General features: G+C 35.4%; 1 protein-coding gene and 1 long non-coding RNA gene across 2 annotated transcripts; one reads left to right on the top strand and one right to left on the bottom strand.

Moving 5' to 3' along the window:
- Positions 1–304: 304 nt before the first annotated feature.
- LOC127118523 (putative disease resistance protein RGA3) lies at positions 305–4,032 on the bottom strand. Its single transcript, XM_051048732.1, has one exon. It carries the CDS (start codon positions 3,806–3,808, stop codon positions 740–742), a length of 3,069 nt encoding a protein of 1,022 aa, XP_050904689.1. The 5' UTR covers positions 3,809–4,032; the 3' UTR covers positions 305–739.
- A 1,844-nt stretch (positions 4,033–5,876) lies between these two features.
- On the top strand, positions 5,877–11,366 carry LOC127118522 (uncharacterized). Its single transcript, XR_007802255.1, has 3 exons — positions 5,877–7,507; positions 8,575–11,216; positions 11,303–11,366. It is a non-coding gene; the product is annotated as an uncharacterized LOC127118522 (long non-coding RNA).
- Positions 11,367–12,143: the final 777 nt, after the last annotated feature.

Below are 12,143 nucleotides of genomic sequence, written 5' to 3'. Positions count from 1 at the left end.
CAGCTTTTATGTTATTTGGCTTCTGTTAATTGAGTATCAATGACTATGTAATACTTGTATAAATGCCTTGAGACACCCTCGTCAACGGCTAATGAAAATACTCTTCTCACCTTGAATTATCTCTCTCTCTCTTAATTTCTCACTTCCTCCCCCACACTCTAATTTTCTTTATTATTCATCAATCTTGGAATTCCAAATTCTAACACTATGAGATCTCTAACAAAACAAAAAATCTACAAAAATAAGTATCCAAAAAAGTTTCTAAAAAAAAGGAAAAGAATAATTAAAAAAACATCAAGCGAACTCTCCAAAACAAATAAACAACATTAAAACAACAATATTGACATTACAGTTAAGCAAAATCATCTAACCACCAGCACTAATGTGATATCAATCTAATAACACCTAGTATGCTTAATCACAATCACACCAAAATCACAATCACATTATCAAATTAGGACTAAAATTAAGCAATCACAAGAACTAAGCACATTAAAGTTACAGATAAAAGCAGAACTGTTTAGAACAATCTTTTGAAGAAACTCATAAGAACTTCCACTGCATGAGGCTCTTGCTTTCAAAAATAGCAGTAGACATAACTTGATCAATCAACTGCCTTCTTTTATTCTCAAGTCTCACACATACACTCCGCAACATAACAGCAGCACGACCATAGCGAATGGTGGAGGTGGAACTGCACCGAATATGGACGCATATAAGAGTGGACGTCTCTACTTCTTCATTCTAATAAAATAATTTTTTTTGGAATATGCTCTATCTTGTTCCAGTCCTTCCCTGTTTCCTCTTTGCATCGCTCCATTAATGTTGGGCAACCATAAATCTTCAGAACCTCTAGAGAAGCGAGGTGTCGAATACCCTCCGGCAAGCATCTCAATTCTTTACAATGATTAATTGTCAAGGTTCTAAGGGATTGCTGACCTTCCCAAATTTTTTCTGGTAAAGACTCAAGCTCATTGCAGTAAGAGATTTCCAGAGAGTCCAAAGCAAGGTTAAAGGGTTCATTTGGTAACTCCTTCAAGTTAGAAAATGAATCTACTTCAAGAGTTTGAAGACAAGTAAGGTTTCTGAACATCCCCTCTGGAAAGGATGTTATTCCTATACCTTGAACAAGGTAAAGGGTAGTAAGACCATAAAAGCTAGAGATTGAACTCAGTAACACATCGTTACATCCAACTGCAAGAAGGTCTTTAACATAGGGAAGACTTGGCAATCTAAGTTGAAGGCAATGGAAAATTTTTAAAATAGAAAGACAAGGAAACATCTCCCTTCTTTCCGATTTCAACAACCTCTCTAATCCTGGTAAATTATGTAATCTGAGTACCTCAAGAGATGGGAAAATCTTCACATCCATACTGTCGTGAGATTCGTCAACGTTGTCATCATTATCATCCACAAATTTGACATTGCTCATATCCCATAGTTCGAGTTTCTTAAGAGATGGTAGTTTACCAAGTCCTGAAAGCCGCACACAGTTGTTGCAACCCTTAAGTTCAAGAGAAACTAAACTAGTTAGAGTTTGGATCCAACTTGGGAAACATAGTCCGTTATAGTAATGTATCTTCAAGCTTTTGAGATTTGTGTGAGGTTGAAGCCCTTCTAGTACTTGCTCGGAACTAAAAGTTGGAGTCTCGGTGATTTCATCATTGAGGCTCCATGACATGCATACTTCACGGAGTTCTTTTTTAGCCATCAAGTTAGCCTCTTGAGCATGAGATAAACTACTAACATCTTTTAACCCTTTGATATTCAGTTTTCCTCGAAGGTCTAGATCACGTAGTTCTGTCAAGCTTTGTCCTCTCTCTAAACTAATGATATATACACTTAATGTTCTAAGGCAAGTTAATTTTCCAACGTAGGGAAACAATTGAGAAAGTGCATCACAATCTTCAATGACAAGATGCCTAAGATTTTGTAAGCAAGCCAAAAGTTTCGGTAGACATCTCAGTTTTATAAGATTTTTCAGTTTCAAGATTTCCAATTTATGTAAGCTGTAAATTGAGTCAGGGATGTTTTCAATGTTAAGACCATAAAGTTCCAAATACCTCAAATGAATTAAGCTTCCGAGTGATGATACCTGGGGAGGGGAGATTGATAAAACCCGAAGAGAACAGTGTGCTGGGAAGTAATCGGTGTGTACATAACTATAATGATTCAACTCAAACATTGTGCGTAAGGACTCTACTTCTTTCAAAGCACTCTCATCGACTGAAAAATAGGGAACAGAGTGAAAGCAAATATGATGAGTAGTTTTTGACAAACTAGCCATGTTTTCAATCTCTAAAATCACACATTCTTGCCCCATTATCGACTGAGCAAGATCATGGACAAGATCATGCATCTTAAAAGAAATGTCTCCAGAATATTCATCAATGTTAATGTCTTGAAAGAATGATTTTTGGCACAATTCATTCCAAATCATGCTGCCAACATCTTCGACCTCCAAATTTTCTCTAGACGAAATAAATCCATTAGCCAACCAAAGATGAATCAGTTCTTCTTTCATGATTATGCTATCTTTGGGAAATATAGCACAAAAAGAAAAACACTGCTTTAAGGTCGGAGTTAAATGAAAGTAGCTCAACCTCAAGACAGGCAAGATTGAATTCTCATCTGTTAAAGCCCAAATTCTACTCTCTTTCACTTCACGCCATTCTTTTTCTCCACTCCTTGATCGCATCAGACCTCCCAATGCTCGTGCCGCAAGAGGCAATCCACCACATTTCTTTACTATCTCCTTCCCTATTGCAACAAGTCCTGCGCGTTCTTCCTTATCATGTCCAAATGCATATTGTTTGAACAACAACCAACATTCATTTTCTGGAAGACCAGACAAATGATGGGTTTGGCATGTTCTCACAATTTCTGCAACATCCTCATCTCGAGTGGAAACTAAAATGGAAGAACCTTTAGATCCACACAACAACACGGATTTCAACTTATTCCATTTCTCTTGGCTTAATCCAGATTCTAATTCTTGAGTTTTGTTCCATACATCATCTAAAACTAGAAAATATCTTTTACCTTGCAACAAATTTTGCACCTTTATTTGTATTCCATCTAAATCTAAGGAATCACACTTCTCAGATGTGATGGATTTTATAATGGAACATAGAATCCGCTTGACCGAAAACACCTCTGAAACGCAAACCCAAATTTTTGTATTAAAATTTCCAGTCACCCTAACATCATTGTAGACCAATTGAGTAAGAGTTGTTTTTCCAACACCACCTAAGCCAACAATGGGATAGATGGAAAGAGAGTGAGAGTTCCTCGCTTGCGTGAGAAGAAACTCAACAATCTTGTCTTGATCATCTTGCCGTCCAAAAACTTTAGGTTCAGTAATAAATGAGCTGGTTTGGCGCCATTCAGGTACCTCAGTTGAGCTTTCCTTAATAGTAATACCCTCTCTTAGAAGAAATTTGTTTTTACTATCAGCAAGATCATCTAATCTCCTTGTAATTTCTTTCAACCTCTTGCCTATGTCATGACGAAAAATTAAGTTCTTCGGGTTGATAGAAAGTGAGCTCCTCAGCCGGGTAGATTCAATGGAACATTCATCAAGGATATCATCGAGCACATATACGGCATCTTTGAGTTGTTGCAGCCATACCTTAATAGAGCGATCAGTGATTTGTTTCCGCTCAGCATCTTCAAGGACAGCCTTGATGAGACCTAAGGTGGTTGATAGCTTTTCAGCCTTTGACTTGATTCCGAACACGGTGGAAAATTCATTTTGAAGCAAAGATGTTAAATTCTCTAACACAAATCCAAGCAAGGCCTCAGCCATTTTTTCAGAGATGAAAAAAAAATGAATAATTGGTTTAGATTGAATATTGGAGTGTTGAAGTGAATAGAAAGAAGTGTGAGTAGAATGCAATGGTAGCAAGTAAGCAAGTAGATGTAGCCAATGCAAAGTTCATTAATTGAATAGCAAATGAGATGGAGACACGCTTAGAAGTGGTTGAGGCGTGAGGATAAGATTAGAATGTGAGAGAAAAACACGTGAATAATGTGAGCAACACTTTCTGAAATGGAGTAAATGGAAGAACGTGGATGATGTATTGGAGTGCCATCTTTGATTGATAAAAATAATAGTATTTGATAACTTTGAAAAATATTGATAGTACTCCGTAGTATTTAGTAAAAAAGTTAACAATATCTGGTAAAAAGAGTTACTAATATTGGAGTACCATCTTGCCTATGTCATTTTTTTTAAAATATTGTCTTTTTTTATTTTAATTCTAAAAACACTTTATACTATTATATTCTCATTTTTCCACTATTCATTTATAAATTGTTGTAAAATTCCAATTCTTTATTTCTTTTCTCAATAGTAAATAGAAATTGGGTGAATCAACCATAGTTATGGAGGGGTGTATTTGGAATTGAGAAAGAAGAAAAACCACAAGTTTATAGATCTTAAATTTGTTGGAGAATTTTTAACAAGATGAAAGTTTAAGCGGTACATTGAATAAGATATATTTGATGTATTTATAATTTTTCAAGAATTTGTAAATCATCAAAGATAGTATCCATCAGTATCTGTTATCTATTATAATATATTAAAATTCAATCTTATATTATTTTATCGACAACTAAAAATCTGATGTGATATTATTTCAAACACAACATTCTAAAACTTTTTTATTTATTTAAAAAATGCATGACATTTTATTTATAATTTTTTTTAATTAAAACACTTCTTTATATCCCATGACCTATCTCATTCTATTCTACTAATTTAAAAATCATGTATACTCATTGATTTATTTATGTTGCTTCTCCATTTCATACACTAAAAATCATCCGAGCAGTAAGAGAAAAAAACATGTGGTTCAGTTTGTTTTTAGAAGTAAAATCCAACCAAATCAATGTGATTTGAGTTTGTTCGGTTGGTTTGATTTTCTACAAGATTTTTATGGAAGTATAGAGAACGACATAACTTTGTGTTTAATCATTCATACATTATCAAATAATAACGAAATTTATTATATTTAGACAAAAACTTCTCATTTCAATATACAAAAATGATATTAAACAAAAGTGGAATAAAAAATATAAAATAGTAGCATAACACAATATAAAAAATATTTAAATAAAAAAAACGGAGGTGAGGAGAAATTAAAGAAGATGAAAAAGAAAAAACATAAGAGGGGCGAGATTAGAGAAGAAGTATGCGATAAAAACGTAATTGGAAGAGAAAACAATAACATAAAAACGACAATATGAAAAAGAAAGAACATAAGAGATGAGAGATTAAAGTAGAAGAGGTGAGACGTACATGACAAAGAAGATGAGAAGAATGTGCGATACTACTATAAGAGATTTGAGAAAGTTGAAACTAAAACCTAAACGCGAGTAAGAGAATATTTGTAAGGTTAAGGCACAATACATTTGGATTTTGGGTTGGATTTGGGATAAATGAAGTTTGAGTTCTATTATAATATGGTTTGATTTTGTTTAGTTCGGTTTGTAAAACACAAACCGAACCGTTCGATTTTGTTAAAAAATTGTTCAAACACATCCAAATCAAATGCGATTTTTTGCGGTTTCGATTTGATTTGATTTGGTTTGTGATTTTTTATAGGGTTGTTCGATTTTGAACACTCTTATCAATGGTAGGTTGTCAAACAATATTTGTTACATTTTCTATTTTATAAAAAAAATACCTTAATTATATAAATTAACCATAATAATATGTTATTATTTAAACGATATAACTAAGAAATAAATAATTAAAATCATATTAAAAATTAAAAATAATAATAATTTTAAGGTAATTTTTTTCAAATATGATAATAAATTATAAGATTAAAAATTAGGAAGTTTGGAGATAGAAGTTTGGATATAGGAAGTTGTTAATCTGTTGGATTCCAAGGCTTGGTGTGGTAACGTGGCGATTAAAGTGGATATCACCAAAGCTTGTGATACTCTCAATTGGGAATTCTTACTAGCAGTCCTTCATATATTTGGTTTCAATTCCAAATTATGTTCGTGGATTAGGATTACTTTGCAATCTGTTTTTCTGTCCACGGTTACTTCAATTGCTCCCGGGGCGTCCGTCAAGGTGATCTGTTTTCTCCGTTTCTTTTTTGTCTTGATGAGAAAGTTTTGAGTAGGAAACTTCTTCAATTGGCCTCTGATTGCTCACTGGATCAGATTATGGGACCAAAGAAAGTTAAGGTTCATTCGCACATTCTTTAGGCTCACGACATTCTTATTTTCTACAAAGGGAAGTGTTCCAACATCCATAAGCTCATATCAATTTTCAAAGATTATGCTGCAATTTCTGGTCAAGTGGTTAACTGTGGCAAATCGTTCATTTACGGAGGTGCGATGTCTTCCTCCAGGCTTAATATCTTTGCTGCTCTTTCCGGGTTTCAAATAGGCTCTCTTCCTTTTATCTTGGCGTCCCTCTATTTAAGGGTAAACCTAAGAGGATCTTTTTGCAACCTATTGCAGATAGATTAATCAACAAGTTGGCTTCGTGGAAAGGTTCTTTATTCTCTATCGTCGGTCGTGTGGAGCTGGATAAATTAACTCTCTTTGGGATGTTTACTCACAGTATGATCGTTTATGCATGGCCGCTGTCCCTTGATGCTGATATTGAGAGGGTTGTTGGAAGATTTATTTGGAGTGGTGATACTTCTAAATTGAAAACGATCACGGTAGCTTGGAATAACATCTGTAAGCCTACTGCTGAAGGCGTCATTGGGCTGCGATCTCTTTACAGTTTGAATGAAGCTATGAACTTGAAGTTAGCTTTGGATATCCTCAACTCCGAAGACTGTTGGGTTGTTCAGATACGGGAAAGAGTGATGCGCAAAAATAATTTCATCAATCATCATATTTTTTATTCTGTTTGGTCTAGTGCTAAAACAGAAATTCATCATGCTCGGGATAATTATTCTTGGTGTATTGGTAACGGTGAATCTACGAGCTTATGGTTTGATAGTTGATGTGGCTCTCATGCTCCGGACATTGTCGTTGATAAGGTCAACATCATTCTGGTTAATGGTTGTTGGGACTTTTCCAAATATACCACTAATATTCCTCTTTCTCTTCATGTGCGCATTTGTAACTGTCATATTCTGGTTGATCTTCGTCCGGATAAGAGATGTTGGAATTTTACTTCTGATGGTGATTTATCTCTTAAAGAGGCCTACAATTTTAAATGGAATAAGGGAACTCTCAAGGACTTTTGAAGATGAATTTGGAATAAGTCGATCCCGTTGTCTAAGTCTTTTTGGTTTGGAGGCTTATATCACAAGTTGCAGAGGAAACAGAACCTCATCTTTTCTTTAATTGCTCCTAAGCATCTTCTCTTTGGAGTTGTTTGAAAAACATTCTTGATCTTAATTTCGCTATTAAGGATTGGCCGGACATTTGGAAGCTTCTTGGTATGATGGGCTCAAAGCACGACAAGATCATTTCTAGAGTCGCCACCATTTTCATCCTCAACTCGATATGGAAGGCTCGAAACATGGTTAGATTTTCTGACACTTTCACTTATATCTCCTCTTCTATCACCTTTATTATGGTTGCGGTCTCCACGGCGGGCAACACCATTTCGGTTGGTTCTCATCTGACTGTGCAGGACTTTGGTATTCTTAAGAGGTTTATGGTTGCGGTCTTCACTCTTAAATTTTTTTTTTAAAAGTCAAATTTATCTTTTTCAAATTTAGAATTTTTTATCTTTTGACAAATTTTTCAAATAATTTTAAAATTTTGAAAAAAAAAAGGAACTACCACACATTTCAAAACGAAGACTTTCAAAAAAATTTACCTACAACTTAACCTTGATTCAATTCGAGTTTTCAAAAAACAAATAACTACCGCACATTTCAAAAATGATTAAATTCGAGTTTTTAAAAACCAAGCAACTACTAGACATTTCAAAATAATCGACTAGTAATTTTTTTATACTTGAATGCTTGAATGATATCTAGATTAAACCAAAATTATATTAAGTTTAAGCTCTTGATACTAATAAAATTGTCCGTGATGAAATTTTAGAATTTGAATTCGAGATCATGCAAGAAACGATATTCATGTCTTTGTTTCAGCAGAACCCACCAATTCTAAAACAATAATAACACAATAGTAATTTACAATAAACTATTAATAAAGTTTTTCCTGCCACAATTCTAAAATAATAATAACACAATAGTAATTTACAATAAACTATTAATAAAGTTTTTTCTGCCGAAACTATAAATAATAATCAAATAATCTTATTTATAAATTGAAAAAACTCACAGGTACCAAAGGTTAATCAATGAGTAACTTTTCAAAAATAAGATATAACATTCCGCTAGTGATTTTTTCCCGGGTTAACCAGCACAAACCAAAGCATTATATTTGTTAGTTTAATAGTTGGTGATCTAGCTGAAATAACTTATATTTGGTTCTTGGAGAACCTAATGGTAGCAATGAGTGGAAAATGCAATTTTTTACCGGTATTTTTGGTAAATAGTCACGAGTTTAAAAGTCTGTGAGATTAATTCGAAAAATCTCCAAAGTAATTTGTGTAAATAATTTGTGTCAACACAGGTGCGTGCGAATTGAATGCGGCATAGAAAAAAGACTTTAAAAGAAGTCAAATTATGATAAATGATAAGGTAAAATGCAATAAATGACATTAAACAAAACAAAGGGAAAAGTACATGTTCATTACTGCGGGACTACTGTGTTTACTCCATGTTCAATTCACAAGTTCCCACTAGTGTGCTTACGTGTCTTCCAAGACACCCTCTATTAAAAACCCATGTTTGAGTGGTAACTACTTCCCACTTCTTCACAAACCCTCGATGCTAACTGCTCGAACGTATTGTCGACGTTGCTTATCCAGGACTCAAGACTTATAATTTTACTAAGTCTTTTACATCATGTGGCTTAATCGACTGGTCCTCTTGAAGGAATATAGATGTTTGTCGATTGTCCTTCTCGAGATTTTGGACATGTTCTCAGGTCTGGGGGAATTTATCCTTGAGAATCCTCCAAACCACGTCTCATTGTGTCGATAGCTTGGTCGACCCTTCTTCGTTGGTCTATCGACGACTTATCATTAATGGTCTTTTAAGGACACTTTATTAATGCTTTCTCACAATAAATGTCCTTCACTGATATTCTTTGTTGACTTTCTAGTAGATGAAAATCCAAGTGTAACAGATGCCCCCCCCCCCAAAAAAAAATTCATTCTCGACCCATGTCAGAGGGGAGAAAGGTGGCGTTATTTGCAACTACTCTATCATTGTTCACATTTTGTGCCACGTCACCTCAGTCATGTTTGTTGTCAGTCATTATGACTAACTTTTCTACCAATGCACACGTCACGATCGTGCGTGCAGATTCATTATGATTACCTCTTATTCCCTAGGAAGACTAAGTGAAATGGAAATGCTCTAACTTCTATCTTGCTTTCCCCATGGTGTTTATATTCCATTTGTCGAATCAACCACCATGTGGCCGATCTTTTCTCAGACAAAAATTGAACCATTTTTCATTTGTTATTTAAACGTGTTTATTCAAAACGCCTTCTTCTTTCCTGTTTTTGTACTTTTCCTTACTAAAATCCTAGCTTTTCCTTCTTCCTTACGCTCTTACTCATACAAAACCCATATCCTTCAATGTCGCTTCCAGTACAACACCATGCGGGCTTTGCAGCCAAAATTGATCTTCCTATCATCGTGGATGACGTGCCTACGTGTCAGAGCCTCCCTTGGAAATGGAACGCAGAAAGATCTGGTATCGCTCTTCTTTTATCCCCTACATTCTTGTTGGTAATGTGCATGCACTTATGGGTCCCTCACCCAAATATATTAAGAAACCCCAACTGCTCTAGGATTATTTCCCTATATACCGTGGATATGAACCATTAGTGTTCATAAATGAACCTTTCAAGTTTAACTACTTCAAAAATCAGGTCTTCCGCTCCTCTCCGCCACAGAAGGATGTTGAGTATATTAAGTGACTGGATAGGGTTGAAGGGAAGAATGTACACTACAGGAAAGATTTAGGCATTTATGATCTAATCCAGCTATCCAGGGCGAGTCTCTCTTACAATCCTCATATGTTGATCGCTTTCATCTGTTTCTGGGATACTTCCACCAATACTTTTCAACTACCCTATGGGATGATAACTCCCACTTTCTTCGATATAGCTTCCATAACTGGTGTTGGTCCAACTGGTATGGACTTCGATCATGCAAAAGTTACCAGAACTCATCTTCTCTTCTCCTTCTCTAGACCAGGTTACAGCTCTTTCATAGAGGATCATCGAAAGGCAACCCACGATATTTCTACGCGCGAACACATTGTGTTTCTTACTTACTGGTTGTTGAGATATGTATTATGCGCTCGATCTGTTCAGGTGGCTAAAAAATGCGTGCCCCTTGTAACCCAACTTTATGAAGGCAAGAAAATATGAATGAGCCAACTAATTCTCATGGGACTTTACGAGTCCATGGTCTTGGTTGTCACTGATATCGTGAGACCAGAAAATCCCAATACCTTACAAATAAGGCGACTTATTTGGCTTTTGCAGATGTGGTTGAATGCCACTTTTGAATCTTCCCTAAAGGCTAGAGTTCTCCCAACTCGACGGTGGGAATCGAAGGTCCTCGTCTAGCTAAGCTCACCCCAAACGATGGGAAGGTGTTATCTATAGAGATCTTCGAAGATTACTTCTATATATTTTACAGGTGTAAAACTTTCACTAAGTCAATGGCCCTATTTTCCAGTCGACAGTGCAGTCCTGAATGGTTCAGGAAACCTTATCCCAACGAGTCTCGACGAGAGCAAGATGAGATCGAGAGGGTTTTATTTTCCTGATTTAATCCCACCCTTTTATGGGTGAGGCTTACCACTTCAATGATCGGTTTTGAGGGTGGCTTATTACCAACCTAATTTGGTGGCTAGACAATTTGGGTTGAGCCAGCCTCTCCCTAAGTGACTTATCCCTATCACCAAAACTTTCTTCTGCATGCTTGATACTGCTACTGAGAGGTGGCTCAAAGGCAGTCGTTCATTCTACATAAAGAAATAAGTTTACTTACAGGCTTTCGACTACACTCTTTATTATCACTGTACTCGGGAGTTCAAAGAATGGTGGGCCCAACATTGGTCCCTTGTGCATCACCAAACAATGATGGCACAATGTTTAGTTGATGCTTTTTCTTTCCTAAGAGAAATAGGTACATTTGTCAAGACCATTCAAAAGTTTTTTTTCTTTATCCCGTTTTTTATCCCTTCAAGCTAACGCGCGTTATTTGCTTCGCAGGTATGCCCAAGAATCTAAAGACTTCTACTAATAGCTCTCTAGGAGCCGGCATTTTGTGAGCTGCAAGGGTAAGTTCTTAACTCTCAGAATAAATTCTTCTATCTCAAGCTTTTCTAACTTGAAAATACCTATTTAGGGATAGAGGGTGGTTGAAACCTCTACCTCTAGGAGGACGTCGAGCACGGAATGTAACACCCCAATTTTATTAATTGGTTTATTTTGAATTATTGGTGATTCATGATGATTTTTGATGTTTTATTTATTATTAGATGTTGGTGTGATTTAAAATAAATTATTTGAATATGTGTTGTTTGGGTGTGATAGAAATAGTAGGGTGTGGTGAGACGATAGAGTAAGTTAGAAAATGATTATAATAATTAGAATTTCATTTATTATTATTGATAAAATAAGAAATTAGAGAGAATAGGAGTTTGGACCAATTGTGGAATTTAAGGAGAGTTTGTGGTAAGAAGAGGGAAGCTAGACTTAAATTGGGCAAAGATAATAATTAATAAAAAGTAAGGAGGTTACTATATATTTTAAAAGTTGGGAGAAAAGCTAGGTTTTTGGGAGATTTTTCCGGTACGTGAGATGGGAGAAAAAGAGGCAAAGAGGGAGGGCAAAAGCTTGAGATTAAAGAAGAAGATCAAGGGCTTTTGCTAGAGATCAGGTAAGGGTGGGAAATTGCTTCAATAATGAGGGTATATGCATGAAGGGTAGGGTAGAAGAGTCCCTAAACTCCAATAGGGTATTTGAGATTTTACTAAATTCTGAATTTTTATGATATCTTGATGTTATATGTTGTGATTATTAATGATTTTTGTGCACTATGTGTGACTGT

This window comes from Lathyrus oleraceus, chromosome 2, assembly GCF_024323335.1.
Source record: "Lathyrus oleraceus cultivar Zhongwan6 chromosome 2, CAAS_Psat_ZW6_1.0, whole genome shotgun sequence".
Taxonomy (NCBI): Eukaryota; Viridiplantae; Streptophyta; class Magnoliopsida; order Fabales; family Fabaceae; genus Lathyrus; species Lathyrus oleraceus.
This window is presented reverse-complemented; position numbering and strand designations above follow the sequence as displayed.